This window comes from Ascaphus truei, chromosome 1, assembly GCF_040206685.1.
Source record: "Ascaphus truei isolate aAscTru1 chromosome 1, aAscTru1.hap1, whole genome shotgun sequence".
Classification (NCBI taxonomy): Eukaryota; Metazoa; Chordata; class Amphibia; order Anura; family Ascaphidae; genus Ascaphus; species Ascaphus truei.
In genome coordinates, this window is record NC_134483.1 from 373,779,171 (window position 1) to 373,797,752 (window position 18,582).

Sequence of the window (18,582 nt, forward strand, 5' to 3'; positions counted from 1 at the left end):
GCATTTATAATACAGTCTATTGGGTCTCCATGCGGAACACGTCAAAAGGAATGCTTTCTGTTTTCATTGTTTTTGCACAGACATGCCACGATCAATAAAAAACTGGTCTGTTGTAAAGAAATAATTTCTGTTGTGGAAATAGACCATACTACCTGAAAATGAAGATGATGTACTGTACATTGACACACAGTGGGCCAGTACGCCGTGCTACTCTAGAAGACCTCACCCAGCATGACTTGGTAAATATACTCCACTCAAGTGAATAAGCTGTAAATAGTCTCCTGGCACCGAAGGTATCGTATGGGCTGACACCGTATAGTAAATCTGGCCCTTTATCGGCATTTCTATTGAATGGGGCTGGATGTTGTCTTCCAGCATGAACGGTGTCTTGCGGAGTAGCACTTCTTAATAAATATGGTCCTGCATCTTTATGCTTCACACCTTACATACCTCCATTTTCAGAAAGTATCATTTAGGTAAACTGATTATGAGCTTGTTGTACTGGAGCTGCAATTGAGTAAAACAACGTATCCATGAAACGCTCCCTTGGTTACTGAGTTACTTCCATTTGATAATTTTTTTTCCCTTTATGGAACTGGACTTCAGAAGGGTAGAACAGTGTGAAGCAGAAACAGAGGAGTCCCTGGTTTAGAATATTAATGAAAACAAGAAAATCTAAGAGGATTGCTGTTCTAACCACCCAAGTCAAACAACACATGCCCCAGAGTATATAAAACATATTGCTTTCAACTGGGGCAAGTTAAATCAAATTTGATAAAAGCATGAAGTATCAATTCCAAGGTTGAGTGATCAGTACGGAGTTTTAATGGTCCACAAACTAACTTTCAATATTTCTGTGGAGAGTTGAACAATAAAGCTTGGGATGTGGATGAAAAGTAAATAGTACATAAAGCAGCAACTTCAAACAGCGAATGTAACAACTTCTCTATTTTAATTTCTTCTTCAAATGGGGAGTCTCCCAGTGCAAAGCGACAGATTCCCAGCATCAGTAATTTTATTTTATACACGCCAGAGAATATCCAACATTAGTGATTAGCACATGCCACTATGAGGTTCATTTAGAGTTGTGTTACCTAGTCTGAATTATAATGGACATGTCAAAAAGAGTATGCTTTACTGCAACTTGTAAATATGACACATGTACAAAACGGTTGAGCATTTTCTAATTTAAATAAGTCTGCGAATAGAAACCCAGCTAATATGAAATAGATTTCAAGTGCTCTCAGTGAGAAAGCGAATGGTGAAAACATGAACAGCAAGCATTATGGATGTGGTAATATAAGACATATACCATGCATTCTTCTCGATGGGTTTTGCCAACAGCGCACACATCCACTCTCAGTGTCTTTTGCAGCAAGGCCGTCTGTGAAATGGATACTCGGAATAACTCATTGAACAAAACTGTTTCAGTAGCAGGGTAGACTTTGGTCCGGAAGAGACAGCTGGTGTCATTTGAGGACGGAAGAACAGCGACGCGGAAATATCTGGAATACATATATTATCGTCTTTCAGATAAAATCATCCAACTTGACAACCACATAAAATATTAGCATGGTAAAAACAGCTTGGGCCTCATTCATCACAACCTACCAGCGGTCAGGTGCCTACATGTTTAGCCCAGTATAGTGAATGATACATTTGCAGTCAATGACTGCCAAAACTATCTTACAGTTGCAAACTCACACAACCCAATATCAGAGCTATTTTGCACCTCAGTGATGAATGATGCTGACAGTGCAGCGATATTTTAACCTTTTCACTGCTAGGGGGCCAGAAATGTATAAGCAAAGCATTGCTGGCTCCATAGCAGCGAAAGGTTAATGAAACAGAATGAATATGCAGAGCGTTTCAATGCACAGTTAACCATATCAGACCTGGCCGGCTAAACAAGAGATCTGAATGTAAAACGCTTGGACAATCTAGAAAACAAGTTACTTTTTTTTTTTTTTTTTTTTATGAGATTAAGTTTTATATACCCCTGGCATGCTCTTGTTTTATGAACCAGCAGTTAGCTATACTTATACACTTTTCCCATTAACAAATAATGATTTTTGTTTTCTCTCTTGTTTTTTTTTTTTTTTTTTTTTTTAACCTGTGCAGAAAAAAAATCTACCAGATTTGTCAATTAAAAATGTATCATAGATTTTTAGGATCTTTTTTTATTTAAATTTATTGAACAGCTCTTTTTTGAAGCAGCAATCACACCTAATTAAGCCACCCTCCCCCTTTTTTTTTACTGCGTGTGAAAGAGGGGGGCTCCAGCTAAGTTCTAAAACATTTGTACTGAAGAGCTTCTGTGTGGTGCTGTATCAGCACGAGGCTCCACTCCCCCTCGTACACTATAGGAAATTTTCCTGATGTCCAGCTTTGCAATGCAGCCAATTTCTGTAATACTCTCACATGCTAGAAGGGAAATATATGCTATACACATTGAGAAAGCACTGAAGGCACATTCTGAAAGCTCTACAAAATCACTATACTGGAAAAACACTCATACAACACATAAATCACACAAGTTTACCCACGCTATGGTTTTCACCCATTAAATCCATACCAGCTGAGACCGAAAGCTCATTGTCAGCTCATTTGTGGATCAAATTTGCAAACAAACAAATAAAATATGATTGTAACTCTTTACCGTCAGGCACCGTATGGGAATTGCAAGTCTATGCAATGAAGGGGCTATAGTAATGCTAAGCATAGAACAACCAGGTCTGCATTAAATTGGGAAAAGCATTTGGGTTAACACATTCATGTTCTATGTGTCTACGGTGTTTCTTCATCACTACCAGCAGGGGTGGAATTAAAGCAGAAGCCCCCCCCCCCCATTTTATTTTTTAAACATTACCTTAATTAGAGGGAACTCATACCTGGTTCCCCACTTCAGGAGCAGCGATACTTACTGTACATTTTTTGCTAGTCGTTTCCTGAAAACTACACCAGGTTTACCCAAAACAAAGTGGCAATGGCATCCCCAAATGACGTTGTTGCCTTGTATTGGCCGCGGGTCATTACACACGCACAACATATTTTAAGGGGGTGCAAAACCTCTGGTCTTATTAATCTTTTTAAAAAAAATTTAAAACAAATCTTGAGCAGCGTGGATTGCTGTTTTAAAGTACATACATGATTTTCTGTTAGTACATTACTTTTATATTCTTGAAAGCGCTTCTGGGACTTTTAAACCTCAAGGTAAAAGCTTATGTAGTTGCAATTAGGGAAGGCAATACCAGGATGAAAGTGATAAATCAGACATCAACCAAAACAGCAGTCTCCATTGTATCTGCTTTCTACCCTTTGAACTTGGATATCTAGTGGAACACAAAGCACTTAGCACTTGAGAGGATTTTTCTCCTTCAACTCCGCTCATAAAGGGAAAATTACTCTCTTCCTGAAGGTTGTCTTGAAGCAGAAAGTCAATGTTAAGTCAAGTTATCTATAGCTATATTAACCCTTTTGCGGCCAACGTCTGCAACACATTGCTCTGCCCGTACCCCCTCTAGCAAACAACAGGGTGACATTCCTAGAACGTGGATTATTCTTTGTTCTGCATTACATTTGATTGATTTTCTAACATTGCTGGTAAACATGACAGATTTCAACACATCTTTACAATTTTCCATGTTTAACTTATACTTAAAAGAAAAATATATACAGTATGTAAGTAAAAAGGTATTAATCAGATGCTCAAACTTAACTCAAAAATACACAATTCTTAAATTAAATAATTAACTCACAGAATGTACAAAACATAACTTTAGTCAGGCACATATTGCAGACTGCCTCACATTTTTTAATGTAGAAGACCAAAAGGAAAGATGTGTGTTAAGCGGATTTGGGGTTCCTTCGTCTCGCTGTATAAAGAAGTGTATTTTTTTTGTTAACTGGGGAAGTAATGTAAAGTAATGAGGAATCAAGTTAAAGTAGCTTTCCCCACAGGATGGACCCTTCCCAATGTATTAACCAATGGCGATCACTACTACATGTATATATGTAAGGATATTTACTTACACTCTGGAGCCATACTGAACACAGGAGTTATAGTTTCGCGCCTGTACAACTATTATCACAAAACTGGAATTTCCTGAATCATATCTAAAGAAAAAAATGGGAAAGAGGAGTATTATAGTGGGCACTTTTTAGGGTTGTAGTGAAAATCCACAGCACCATCTACCTTCACCAGGTCTTCTCACCTGAGAATTAATTGAACGTGAGCTGCCTCTTGTGTCGAATATTCTTCATTAAACGCCGCACCATCACAAGGTCTACAAGACACAAAAATAGGTCAACAAAAGATGTTAGCGTCTCATAGAAATGACGTCTCACTAATGCCCAACAGTGGCAACGTTGGTATTAAATTGGGGGCCTATTGAGATATCATTTTTGGGAGCTCTTCAAACTTCATTTATTATATTAAAGTAATGCCTGCAAACATTGCAAATGTTTTAAAATTATTTAAAAATATACATTTGTTTTAGGGATTATTCTCTTTATGTTGCACCAGCAGTATGGCTTAAATAAATGCCAATATAAATAGCACACGTTCTATTTATCTGGTCTCCTGAGATAGGTTAGAGTTTAAGGGGAACTTGCTCAGGGAACTTGAATTGCGGTTACCACAACCAATGACTTACTCATAGACAAATAAAAACATGTTGACATATGGGTCCTTTGTTTTATGTGAGAAAAGGAAATAAATAGGTAGTATAATACCTTTTAACAATACCTTTTATTGGACCAAGTTTACAGCTTTTAAACCTCACATGGGTTCTTCAAGTATAAAATCCAGGGAGGTTCAAAAGGGTTCACACTGTAAACTAGTGTTGGTCTAACTACTATACTGTACTACTTTTTTTCCTCCTTTGGTCTTTTATTTAGTATTAAAGAGAGTGAGAGAGAAACTGCAGGGTTGGCTTTTCTGGAATGGCACATTTGGTCGTGGCGACTAAATGGCCGACGGTGCTTCGGCCCGACTCACTTCGCCACCGCCGATCCACTGCTGGAATCCCCACCGCCGGCCGCTTCTACAGTAAGTTTAATTACTGTTTAGGGTAGGGGGTTAATTTTATGGATTTTAGTGCTTTGGGTAGGGAGTTAATTGAATGAGTTTTAGTGGTTAGGATAGGGGGTACATTTACCGGTTTTAGCGGTTAGAGTATGGGGTTAATTTAAGAGGTTTTAGGGAAAGGGTTTAGGGTAGGAGGTTAATTTAATGGGTTTTAGAGCTTAAGGTAGGGGGATAATTTAAGGGTTTTAGCGGGTAGGGGTTAATTTAAGGGGTTTTAGGGTAAGGGTTTAGGGTAGGGGAGCTTGGATTGCAGAAGCAAAAATCCCTGCACAAGTATCATCTATTGTCTTTGTATGAATCATAGACCCACTAGTTCAGAACAGAAGGAAAGAAGGCAATATAAGGTTAGGAATGTACTTCTAAAGCATAGGCCTATGCACATTCAGTACACAGGGTATTTAAAAAGTATATATACCAGAAGAAAAAGAACTCAGTTCTAATAGCACTCGTTTATCTGTCAGTGTAGATGATTTAAATTAAAAATATATTCTTTATTGAAAATAGTAATTAAAATAAGGTGTGCATAGGTAGACCAAAAATAAATGTACAAAAAGGACTGTGTAGCTCCTATCTTAGAGGCAATTAATATAGCGACTAATACACAAAAGTATGTATGAGGTACAATTTAGGGAGTTAAACCTCATACATACTTTTGAGGTTTTCTTAAGAAATCGACGTTATTTGTGTATTAGTCGCTATACTAATTGCCGGAGCTACACAGTTCTTTTTGTACATTTCTTTTTGGTCTATCTATGCACACCTTACTTTAATTACCCCTAGTAAGCTCAGAGCAGTAACAGGTTAATTATGTGGGTATTACATCCCCTACAGCCTCCTCTGTGATGGGCAGAAGTGAGGTGGTGACTCATGACCTGTGTAAGCCTATCAGGATAGGTACAGATCATGAGCCAACCCCTTCTGGAATCCTAATCAGAGGAGTGGCCCAAAGTTAGAGCAGTCTTGCTCTGCTTTCCAAGGTAGGAGCATGGGCTGTCAGACTCTCCCATGGCGTGGATGAGCTGGCCCACTTTAGGCCTAAGGGCCTAAAGAACATCAAGACTCAAGGCCCCATACTATCGGGGCAGCACCATCTGAAGTCCTGGGATGTTGAACAGTATCACCTATGCTGTATGAAGAGCTGTGCAGCATGTCCAATAAAGCAACCTGTTCATTATACCTCTGCCACCATGAACCAGAACCCAGAGACCACCCAAAAGCCTGTCCTGTTGCCCCTTACCACCGCGTCAGACTCAGCTCTCCTGTACTAGCAGGTATGCCTCAGCACCACACTAGATAGTAATTCAGTCCTTCTCCCAGAGGGGGGGGGGGGAGATGAGTTACATACTATTTTCAATAAAGAATATATTTTTCAGTTAAATCATCTACACTAACAGATAAAAGAGTGCTATTAGAACCAAGTTCTTTTTCTTCTGGTAATAGGTCAATACAATTCTCAGCTGAGCACCTTATCTATCTCACTAACTTGTTTACAAATGAAACAATTCAGCTGAGCAAGGGTCAATTCTCTCCCTTCCTTCCCCGTCCCCATCTGTCCTGTGGTATATGCATTTAAAAAGTAGCCAGAGGGCACTCTTCATGACTATTGCAAGTTAATTCAATCAATAGTGAAAATATTCACTTTGTATAACATATCATAGTCCAAAAGTCTCATGCCTGTATTGGTCCTGGAGAGGTGCAGATTTGTTGTCGTCTTTGATACCTTTTATTGAGAGTTTATGAATTTATAGTATAGAGGATTCTCAACCTCACAGGACATTAACATGCAGTACACCTATTTGGCAGGATTCTCCGTTAGTGCTTTGAAGGCGTTAGATGGTAATGCGGAAGGCAGTGGGGGAGCCGATAATGTATTAAGGTTTCTTTAGCATATTGAGATGTGTGCTAGTTTTTAGTTTTGCTTCATAATGCAGCATCCTCATTTGGAAGCATGAACTAACTGATGCTCTAATCCCGGGAAGGCTAAAGAAAGCCAAAGAAACATCAATAGATAGATGCTGACTTTCTTTAAAGTCCTTGTTCCATTTAAAATCTTCTATCAGGTTTATAAAAAAAGGGAATAAAGTACATCCAATTTACAGAATTATTTTCTGTATGGCCGTTTCATACTTCTAGTCAAACACCCAATGAATAAAAGCACCATAAATTCCACAAAATATATAGTACAAATTGCTTTTATGACGGACTAGTTAAGGATTTATTCTAGGATGAAATGTGGATGCTGCAATAACGCCAAATGATTTAGGCAGAGTTTAGAGGCATTTCTGAGAACATTTACAATGGTAGCCATAGTTAACAGACCCCCTCAAAAACCTTTACTTCAATATTTTAGAGGAATCGAAAACTGTTGGAGCATTTGACAGTGAAGAATAAGACTACATTGAAAATAAAATGTACTGGCAATTTCTAAAACAGTATCATCAGTATGGCTTGGCCCTCGGTTCCCCATTATAAAGCTGAATGAGCTGCAACCTGATACAAACCATGGTATATAGTGAGTAAAAAAAACAAAAAAGAATCCCCCGTAACAGTACTCAGAGCAGAATCAGGGCTGAGGGTCTCTCCATTACCAGTAATCCTTAGAGTGAGCAAGTTTAGCGTGTTTGTTTACTTACGGTTTCACAGATGGCTCATATACACCACTATCTCCAGCCACGGACTCATCTGACACTGCAGCAGAGACACAAGCAGCTTTCTCCTCCTGGATGTCACCCGTTGGCGTCCTGGGAAAGTCAAGATCTAAGAAAGAAAGGCATAACAACAATGGGTCACACATACTTGTGCAAGACTCTTTTATTAGTACCTCAGCGGCACAGTATAGGAAAAGATACAAAGGGTTACTGTTGCCCTAAAATATCCGAGTCATCTATAGGTAGTGACTTTACAGACACCTGAGCCTCATTCCAGAAATAAAGAAAATCTGGTTCATTATTTAAGGAATTGAATGTTTGTGTATCAGTATCAGTGTGTGTATCAGTGTACAATATTCATGTTACACTTGTGTGTTTTGCTTCTTCTGAAGACAACAAGCAATGAATAATTTATATTTGTATGGAGTATGTAAACATTGTATGTCTATATGGTGCCGTGGAGAGGTTTGGGTAATGTCAGTAACTAAATTGCTTTCATTGTGTCAACTTTCAGAAAAAAAGTGAAACTTCCGATAGACAAACAAAAAAAAAAAAGTTATAGCAACTTTAGCCATTGAAAGAACTTCCCTTAAATAATTTGTAACAATTGCTAATGGAGAGTGAACAATTGACTCTCATACTTGCATACATTCATAACATGGATATTTCTACTTTTGGAAAGAGTACAGTACCTTACATTATTTTCACCTGATTTGTTTTTCTCTATCATTTACATTGTTTGAATTTAAATGTACAGTACAAATAATATATACGTGTAGTAACCCTTTGAGACTACTATTTAAATTATGGGGTTAACTGTGTGGGCTCAGTCATGTTACTCCCCTCCCCATCGTGTGATTTAGGATGAATGTGCAGAAGGGATTGCCACCCAAGGTTCTAGGAACAGGTTCATCAGAGTCCTCCTGGGATCTTCACTGTGAGTCCTGTATATAGGTTTACATGTATAGATTAATGTATTGAGATGTGTCTTTTGTTGTTTTTCGTTAAGGAACGTGCTTGTCAGGATCGGGGCAAAGCCACGCCCCTCGGACACATCACGCACCATCACAGCGGACACACACAGAGCGCCGTCCGCGCAAACACGCCGCACTGCAAGGAGACAGCTCTCTAGAGTGGCGGTCTCTACACTCCGCTCCCGTGACGCAACCTCGGGGGACAGCCCCACCGGTAACATGGGCGCCGCACGCCGCATTCCACATGCACGCACACACCATGCTGTAAACAACATTAACCTCAGCTACTCCTCACCTGATACCTGTTACCTTTCCACCTATCAACACACAACCTATGTGTAATCCCTCCCTCTGGCTAACTTCCTATTATCCCTCAGTCCTTTATAGGCTCAGACAGCCCCATGGCTACGGGCTGAGCATAAACCCCTGTTTGTGTATCCATGCTTGCTGCTTGCTGTTACCGTGCCTTGTCTGACCTTCGTTGTGACCTCTACTCATACCTGGACTTCTCTCTTCTGTACCCCTGGATCTCAGCTTGCTTCTGAACTCCCGTTCTCTCCTCGACAGGGGCTACGGATTACGACTACTCTCTCCTCTCCAACCCCTGACTACGGCAATTACCATGACTTATCCGAACTCTCCTACCCTGGCCTGGCTACACGACCCAGACTCTGCAATACGGACCTGGCCTCGTGGTTGTAGGGCGGTGGTTATATACATCCCCACCTCAGCCCCGCCGCAGTCTAGTCCCGTTTGTGGTGAGCACACGTTACAGTGCCCCGTTAAGTAAGCGCCAGTAGTATGGATTCGAGATTGTTCTCACTATTGACCGGGAGAATGCATGATTTTAGTAACAAGCTCTCAGTGGTAGTGTGTTTGGATTGGCCAACCTAGAAGGTCCCTAGCGCAATCCTGATCAGATAGGTATGGTATTATGTGGAACACAGTAGCAGGTTGCCAACTCACCACCTGATGTGTATTCTAGAGAGGTCAATTTAATATGGGGCATCACTAACTCTATTCATAATACTTGCAAGCCCTACTGCGGGGATGCAAGCCAAGTCCCCCCCCCCCCCCAGCGTAGGAGTGAGAGCTACAAAGGGGATGAAGTCCATGATTATTATTTGCATCGAGTTTTCAGTGAAGTATGTCAATGTCTGTGGAGCATTATTGCCAGATGTCCAATAAAGCACTGTATGTTTTATTAAAATTCCTGGCGCCCATCCTTGTTACATTCAAGCATCCACACCTAGCCTGCACCTACCCAGAACCCTGAACAGGTATGAGAGACTGAGCACTGCCATGTATATAGTCAATCTGATGTAAACTCCTATGGAGCCAGGTAGAGAGGGTTACACATATTTAAAAATCCAAGAGGAACATAATAACAACAATAAAAGGAATGAAAAGTTTACACAACATTTGATACAGGATTCATGAAATGTTCCATTATTTTTGAACTCAGATAAACAAACATGGTAAAATAAAACGGTACTTTGCTCATTAGGTATCCACAATTTACATTTTATAATACTTCTTCATTATTCTCCAGTTGGTTTTGGAGTTAAACAACTTCCTTGACATTTCTTTCCTTTATTCCAATGAAAAAGAATATTATTTTATTTGAAACCTGAACACTACAAAAAAAAAAATCTACAGCTGTCAAAATCCCTTTATTGTCCCAATGAATGTATTCCACCAGGTGCTGCACCTCTTAACATTTCATCTGTGACCCATATTCACACGCAAGTCTCCTGCAGTGAGCCAAAAATCTTCATTTAAAGATGTATTCTGAAGTTACATGTGGGGCTTTCATCTACCAGTGAGAACGTGTGTTGAAATGCACTAAGCGCCCTTCTGAGTCGAGCCTTTACATCTTGTTAAGATGTTTAAAGTTTCAAGGCTTCAGATTACGGATTTGTTTGCCGAATGTCTTCTTTTAGCTATGACAGAGAAGAATGCTGATTTCCCCCCCTTCTCATGACAAAGAGGCTTTTTAGATTTCCATGTGTGATGGGGGTGAAGGTGGTGACATGATTTATTGATTACCCCCAGGAATACCTGTAGCCATCCTGAATCTCTGACAATAACAGAGATTGACTCTAGAAGAACTTCACAGTTGTTGTGGCTCCTGCCGGGAGGGACCAAAACAGATCGAAAACTAATGTTAGAGAAGAAGAATTCTGATTGACCTTGTAAGGGCTCTGTACTTAGGACAGATATTTGTAAAGAGAGGACATGGATTTGGAACATTTAACCCCTTTATGCAAAATGTACCAATAGTTACCAGCTCTCAAAGCACAAGTCAGATACTTGATTAACCAAAAAATTATTTTTTTTAAACTAAAAAATAAGACATAAAAAGTATTAAGAGCATGATCATGCGTTCAATATGCAAACAATATCACAAGGCACCAAGCGTTACATCAGAATGGATAAAGTATAATATAGCAATTTATACTGTATGGCAACCTGTTGCTTATAATAGTGATCCATCCTGATGCTATATTATAGTTGTCTATTGCTGTACAGTACTAGAAAGTGCTCAATAGTTTTAGCAAAAATCTGCCAGTCAATACAGCGAGAAATGTTTAACACTTCTATCCCATGTGTCACAGTGGGGCATATGTGTGTGCGTGTGTGTGTGCGTGTGTGTGTGTGTGTGTGTGTATGTATACATACATTCAATAATCTAGAAATGATCATAAACAATGCAATACAATATTGTGCAAACAAAACAAAAATAGAATTAAAAAGGTATAATTGCCTGAAAAAAATCTGAGTGGCTACTTGTTTTATGCATCTGGTTATTTGACTAAACAAACATTACTAATATTTTATATAATTTTGTTTTAATTTTAATTCTTTGTGTTTCCTTTTGATCATTTGGTCAGTGAGTATCTTAAAAAGGTCACATCTGGTCATCTATTTATACACCACAGATACAAACATATATGTATTCTGCTACTACTTATGTAGAATAGCTTATATTAAACCTAGTGCAACCCAGATGCAATGTGGTGCATATACACCTGTAAACAATTGTGTCTTATTCAATAATCTAGCAGTACATGCCAACATAGTGACAGGAGAATCATTCAGTTAGAGCAGTATGTGCCAATCTAGCATTTCAGAGCAAAACTTAATAGTAATTGATTGGAGCATGAGAGACAGCCATACCTATGGACAACCAAACCACCTTTTTATGCAATAGAGCACAATCCTGAATGCGAGTACCACTGCTTTTGTTGTGGTAATGGGCTTTAAAAAAAGCCATTAGGGCTTGAAACGTTGCCCTCCTATATATGTAATTTAGAGGATCATCTGTGCAATTTATTTTTGTACTAGTAAATGTATTTTGTTCTTTGTTCTCTTTCTGATATCAACTTCCATGATCTGTCCTCACTGGACCACGGAGAAAGGTGAGTATATACTAGATTCATTGTGATCTTCTCTTTAGAGATGTTCTACACTCAGACATGTTCTACCTTTGTAATGTTGGCATTAATTGCTCAACGATCAAGTATTTCTCAGAATGCAGGATTGACATACACTGCTCTAAACGGTTTTATTCTCCCCAAATATGCTATCTTCGTAATGTTAGCATTTTATTGCTAGACTATTAAGTATTTCCTGTAAATGCAGGATTGGCACATACACCTCTAACTGAATGATTATCCTGACACTATGTTGGCATGTACATTACTGCTAGATTATTGAATGTTGATATATACACACCACTGTGACACACGGGATAGAAGTGTAACGGTATTTCCCCCACCCGGTGGGAGATTTGGCCATTACTACGGTGTATGGTGCATATACCTGCTGGTAACAGGAGGGCTGAGTCGTCCGCTGATGGTAGTGGGGACACAGGACTAGGCTTCTGGGGTTCATATCCTTCATATTCTTTAGCAGTGCAGAGCCTCCATCTGCCGTAGGCTCCAGAGAACTGAAGGTGATCTCCCACGGTAGAACGATTACCTCTCCCCCCAGTAAGGTCACACACCAGGCAGGAGGAATAACAGGAACAGTTTATTGTCTTCACTGTACTGCACAGTAACAAGGCAGAGTTCTGCCCGATGCAGTTTCTCAGCCATCACTGAAGGATGGTCCCGGGACCTTCGCTACAGGCCAAGGGCACCCGCAGCAGTCCCCGCTCTTCCCTGCCCCTCTAGCAGAGGCAGATGTATGATACACACTCACTCTCCCCCAGAGGGAAGAGGACCAGAGTAGGCCCAATAGTCAGGCTCTTGGCTGTGTGACCTGCCCCTCTCAAGTAGGTAGAGGCACTACTGAATTTGGGGCGCACTGCCCTTAAGTACAGCCAGGAGGAGGGCACCAGGTCTGTCTCATGATTGGTCATGCCCAAGCGTGATGTCACCGCATCCCGCTGTCACTCAAGATCAGCTCCTCGGAGGGGGAAAACCCCATATCAACTACTGGCAACCTGATTGTACCAGGGCTTACTGCCAGTACAAGGGCAGAATAGTAGCCATCACGTGACCTGGCTACAGAAGTGTTAAGCATTTCTCGCAGTATTGCGTGGCAGACATTGCTAAAACGATTGAGCGCTTCCTTGTACAGCAACAGACAACTATGATATAAATGTAGCCATGTCTAGGATTGGTGTACATATCTCTTTCTCATGTTGGCAGTAACCCTGGTAAGTATGCAGGATTGCCAGCATGCTATCAATGAGGTTTGCCCTCACACCCTGGTGAGGTGTCATATGTCCCCAAAGGAAGTGACAACATGCAGTGTGTTACCACTTAGTGATACAGAGCATGTTTGTTCTCCTGGGGGGTGATATAAGACACAGCACTGCCTAAAGTTAGGAGTTCAGTTTCCTGTTGTTGTGCTGCTCTGTCCACTGAGAGGCACGTGAAGGTCTGCAACAATGTTGCAGTGTCTCCTGCTAGCTGTGAGTCAGTGAGCATACGCAGCAGAGTTAGAGGATCTGAGAGAGACAAAGCAGCTCAAGAGAGGAGCTGACAGCAGCCAGAGAAGCTGGAGAATCTCTTTAAGAGTAGAGGTGGAAAGCAGATCTATTAGAGAAGGGACCTTCCTAATGGAATGCTGCAAGGAGATGAGTGGCTGAGCTGTTATCTGTGAGGGGCAGCTTGCCCATACCAACCATCAATAAAGATGCCCTGTTCGAATATACCTCCACTGTGTGAGTGTGAAGTTACTCAGCAGTGGATGGCACCACCAAGACGGAGTTCCTCACCAGGACCATCTCCCTGCGGAAGCACAGATCCTGATGAGGTGGAGGCGCTGCACTGGATATAGGTAGGACTCGCACACACTACCTCAGCTGCCTGTCTGGATGACATCCCCTAATACCATCAAGCGGGAGACTCAGGAGCCCTGTTGCCTACAGGTGCACCACCAGACACGAACACGTAATGGGGACTGGTTAGACTACCCGGGCCAATGTGAGATTGGGGGGGGGGGGAAACCTGTTACAATTGGAGGCGCTGCTGAGATACCTGTCAACAGGACAGGCTTTTGCTAGGCACACTAGGAAACAGGGAAAGTGTATGCTGCCACTTTGTGCTGTGTTGGGATGGAACCGCAGGGACGACCTGGGAACCTGAGAGGAGTTAGTGGGTCTGGAGAGGGGCTATAGCTGTCCTAGTCACCTTGAGGTAGCGCTAGGGGTAGGATGCCTGAAGGGATAGCCTGTTAACGAGGTCAGGAATTCTGGAGAGGATCTGCACTAGGCTAGCCAACAGTAGGTAGACGTCCAAGTACTGCATGGAAGAGTACTCTAGTCCATTCCAGATCACTTACCGAAGGAAGCACAGACTGGAGGAAGGTAGATACAGCAGACACAGCAAGAGTGAGCCTAGCCTGAGGTAGTGCAAACACGAGTCAGATCTACATTAGGTACACAAGGTGGTGCACAAGGCATGTTTGTTGTATCGGTTTGGCAGCTGCCCCGCAGAGAGGAGCTCCATGTACAATCAGAACAAACACAGCAACCAAAATGGCGACGGCGTTGGAGTCAGTAGTAATGCTCAATCGGTCCATTGTGTGTGAAGAGGACATGGGACAATTGATGAAGCGGTACTTCAGTCTTCGTCAGAAAGACGGAGAGGAGCTATCTGAGTTCCTCCTGCGGATTGGAGCAGTCTTACGGGAGATGCGAAAAGGGGATCGTATTAAGGCCACTGAGGTGGAGGTGTACTTTTGTTATCAAATTCTGAGAGGAGCGATACCTGACCATCCTGTCGTGGCCAAGATGCGGTGCTCCTGGATGCGGGGTGACCCCCTGTCCTTAGAGAGGTTAGTGGATGAGATAGAGAAACATGAAGTAGCAACTGCTGTGAATATGGATGGCAGAGCGATCCAAAATGGCGGTTCCCGCTTCCCTGGGAGACCGCGTGGGCCAGTTGCAGAAAATGCTGCAAATGCTAAACTTGAAGAAAGTTGGCCGGGATTGGCGCCAAAAGAAAACCTCCACCCTGCGGGGAGGTATGGCGCGAAAGCTGTGGCCGCGCCCTCAAGGACTGTGACGGACTCAGAGCCCCTCCCCGGTGATGTGAGTGACTCAGCGCAGAGCCAGAGTCACTCCTTGAAAGAGTGTGCCGCCCCTCCTTTAAATTCCACCAGGGGGAGTGCGCACAGTGAACTGCCAGTAGCAACTTCTGTTCCCCCTAAGAAAGAAACAGAATGCAGCAAACCACAACCTCAGCTACCAGGGGCATGGCGAGCGAGGAAAGTAAGTCACCCATTTCTTTTGTGCCCGTGTCTGCATAAAGTGAGGAAGGGCGATATGGACTTTGCCTATTATTCATTGCCTAAAGGGTTCCTGGAAGTATCCACGGACGGGATCACCAGCTTGAGGTGTTTGGGCTCTGATTGTGTATTTCTGGGAAAAGAACTTGTTTGGGGAGCTATTTTCTTTGTGAACGGAGCAAACCATCTTGTGTCTAGCCCTTTTCTGCCTACGCTTGAGGAGTTCCAAGCCCCGATGACAGAGACGGCTCCAGATCCGGTTCCAAAACCGGAACCCCAGATGATGGAACCACAGCTAACGGAATCAACGAAGGGTAAGGTGACTGCCCAGGGAGAAGGGGGATCGCTACCACTGGTACCGCCGGAGCAGGACCGCTTCAGGCCGATGGCCACCAGCGAATGCGAGGCGCCCCGACGCTGTTCCCCTGCGGAGATGTCCCTACCCCCATCCTGTACTACTGAAGACAGTAGTCAACCAGCTGTGGAGGTTGTAGAGGGCCTGTGTGCCCACGTGAACATTTTAGACCCGGTTCCCGAGCAGGAATCACCTGCCCCGTTATCCATGGAACCGAGCGAACCATCGGTGGTGATGCGCCCACCGGCGGACCACTACAGCAGTGCTGGAAAAGAACCGGCAATTACCTGTGTCGCGGCAGAGCGGAGTCTCGTGTCGCCGGTGCAGAAACAACCTGAGAGGCAGAGTTCCACGACCGTGGTGACTGACGGAACAGACGGTGGAGAGGAACCCATCCCGAGCCAACGGAGCGGTGAGATGCATCCTTACCCTCCACAGGCGCCGGTGGTGGCAACGGCGGAGAAAGGCCTAGCCCAGGCCCGGACGGAGCAGAGAGCAGAACCATCACTTCCGGCGGCGGATGTTGTTCTGGAGGAAGAGGTTCCGGTTGGGAACCCAACGCAAGATGGACGGCGAGTCCAGCGAGATGGCCGTGTCCTCTCGGCCAAGCAGCTGTACCAGGTTGCCTGGGTCCGAGAGGAGCCAGCAGGCCCTGCGGAAGCCTGGGAGTAAGGAGGCGAGTGAACCGGAGTGCCAGTCCGATGGTACTGGGCAAAGTAGCGAGAAGTTGCGGGTCGTAGCCCCACGTATGCCGGCAGTGTTTCCCTATGCCCAATCCCCGGCCATAGTTAAAATCCCTGCCCCTGTCACTTTTTCCTACGGGTCCCAGTCTAGCCAAGGGTTGTCTGGGGAGTCCCGAGCCACTTCTGAAGAATGGACTGGGGAAAATCTAGACTGGGGTGACTGTTTTACCTCTGATGAGGGATCGGGGAGGAAAATGGCTATGCAAAGAATGTTATACAGCCCTAATGATGACAATCGTACTGTTGTGGTGGGGTGTGATTCTAAGAGCATTGGGTCAAATTTTGGGTCTCCAGGAACTTTGGGAGTTTCATCTGGGAATTTGGGTAATGTTGCTCAATATGTGCCTATAGCCCAGGGAACCCCCTATGTGCCTCCACTGGCGGACAGAGTTATTAGGAATCGCCAAAAGGGGTTACTTGATTTTCACCATCTATGGGAGGGCGAAATTACATTCGAAATGGGGTCCCTTGATGCAGAAAATTGGGATCCTGGCGGGTTAGATGAGACGTGGTGTAGTCAAGAGGGGATATGCTACATCTCCAGGAGATGCCTTAGGGAGATGTATGGGCATGATCCTTTCGGTCCATCAGCATCCATGCCAGAATTTTGGGCTGATTGTGGGTGTCCAGTATGTCACCTAGAGTGTTACCGCATTGATGCTCTAAGCCCAGTGGACCATGCTGTACGTAAGCCACCTTAAGAGGGTATAGGGGTACCAGTAATGGATACTACAGCAGGGGGTAATTCTGGTTGTTACACATCTACGTTAGGATGTGTCTGTTATTATGGTTATAAGAAAAGATATGTACTGTAATAATGTGTTGTTATGTTTTGCAGTGCTACCTGAAGGAAGGTTCCGCAAATTTAGGTCCCAAGCGAGGACGTTGGGATTCCACCAGGGGGAGAATGTAGCCAGTCTAGGATTGGTGTACATATCTCTTTCTCATGTTGGCAGTAACCCTGGTAAGTATGCAGGATTGCCAGCATGCTATCAATGAGGTTTGCCCTCACACCCTGGTGAGGTGTCATATGTCCCCAAAGGAAGTGACAACATGCAGTGTGTTCCCACTTAGTGATACAGAGCATGTTTGTTCTCCGGGGGGAGATATAAGACACAGCACTGCCTAAAGTTAGGAGTTCAGTTTCCTGTTGTTGTGCTGCTCTGTTCACTGAGAGGCACGTGAAGGTCTGCAACAATGTTGCAGTGTCTCCTGCTAGCTGTGAGTCAGTGAGCATACGCAGCAGAGTTAGAGGAGCTGAGAGAGACAAAGCAGCTCAAGAGAGGAGCTGACAGCAGCCAGAGAAGCTGGAGAATCTCTTTAAGAGTAGAGGTGGAAAGCAGATCTATTAGAGAAGGGACCTTCCTAATGGAATGCTGCAAGGAGATGAGTGGTTGAGCTGTTATCTGTGAGGGGCAGCTTGCCCATACCAACCATCAATAAAGATGCCCTGTTCGAATATACCTCCACTGTGTGAGTGTGAAGTTACTCAGCAGTGGATGGCACCACCAAGACGGAGTTCCTCACCAAGACCATCTCCCTGCGGAAGCACAGATCCTGATGAGGTGGAGGCGCTGCACTGGATATAGGTAGGACTCGCACACACTACCTCAGCTGCCTGTCTGGATGACATCCCCTAATACCATCAAGCGGGAGACTCAGGAGCCCTGTTGCCTACAGGTGCACCACCAGACACGAACACGTAATGGGGACTGGTTAGACTACCCGGGCCAATGTGAGATTGGGGAGGGGGAAAACCCGTTACATAACATTGGGATGGATCATGGACGTTCCGGCCTTTTTGTGTTGCAGAGCTCACCAGTGCATTGTTTTTTTTTTCAGAATGTACCAAACTGTTGATTTGGCCACTCCTAATGTTCCTGCTATCTCTCTGATGGATTTTCTTTTTTTTTTGCAGCCTAAGGATGCCCTGTTTCACTTGGATTGAGAGCTCCTTTGACCACATGTTGTGGGTTCACAGGAACAGCTTCCAAATGTGAATGCCACACCTGGAATCAACTCCAGACCT

The 18,582-nt window shown here is 43.4% G+C and overlaps 1 protein-coding gene across 3 annotated transcripts in view; it reads right to left on the reverse strand.

Moving 5' to 3' along the window:
* The window catches only part of WWC2 (WW and C2 domain containing 2), a 245,958-nt gene that overhangs the window by 35,449 nt on the left and 191,927 nt on the right, over positions 1-18,582 (reverse strand). For all 3 annotated transcript variants that reach the window (XM_075610722.1, XM_075610741.1, XM_075610733.1), the window contains 4 exons: positions 7,723-7,846; positions 4,215-4,286; positions 4,033-4,116; positions 1,313-1,505 (listed from right to left, as the gene is read on the reverse strand). In XM_075610722.1, the coding sequence (XP_075466837.1) occupies positions 1,313-1,505; positions 4,033-4,116; positions 4,215-4,286; positions 7,723-7,846 (473 nt within the window). The remainder of the gene's footprint in view (positions 1-1,312; positions 1,506-4,032; positions 4,117-4,214; positions 4,287-7,722; positions 7,847-18,582) is intronic.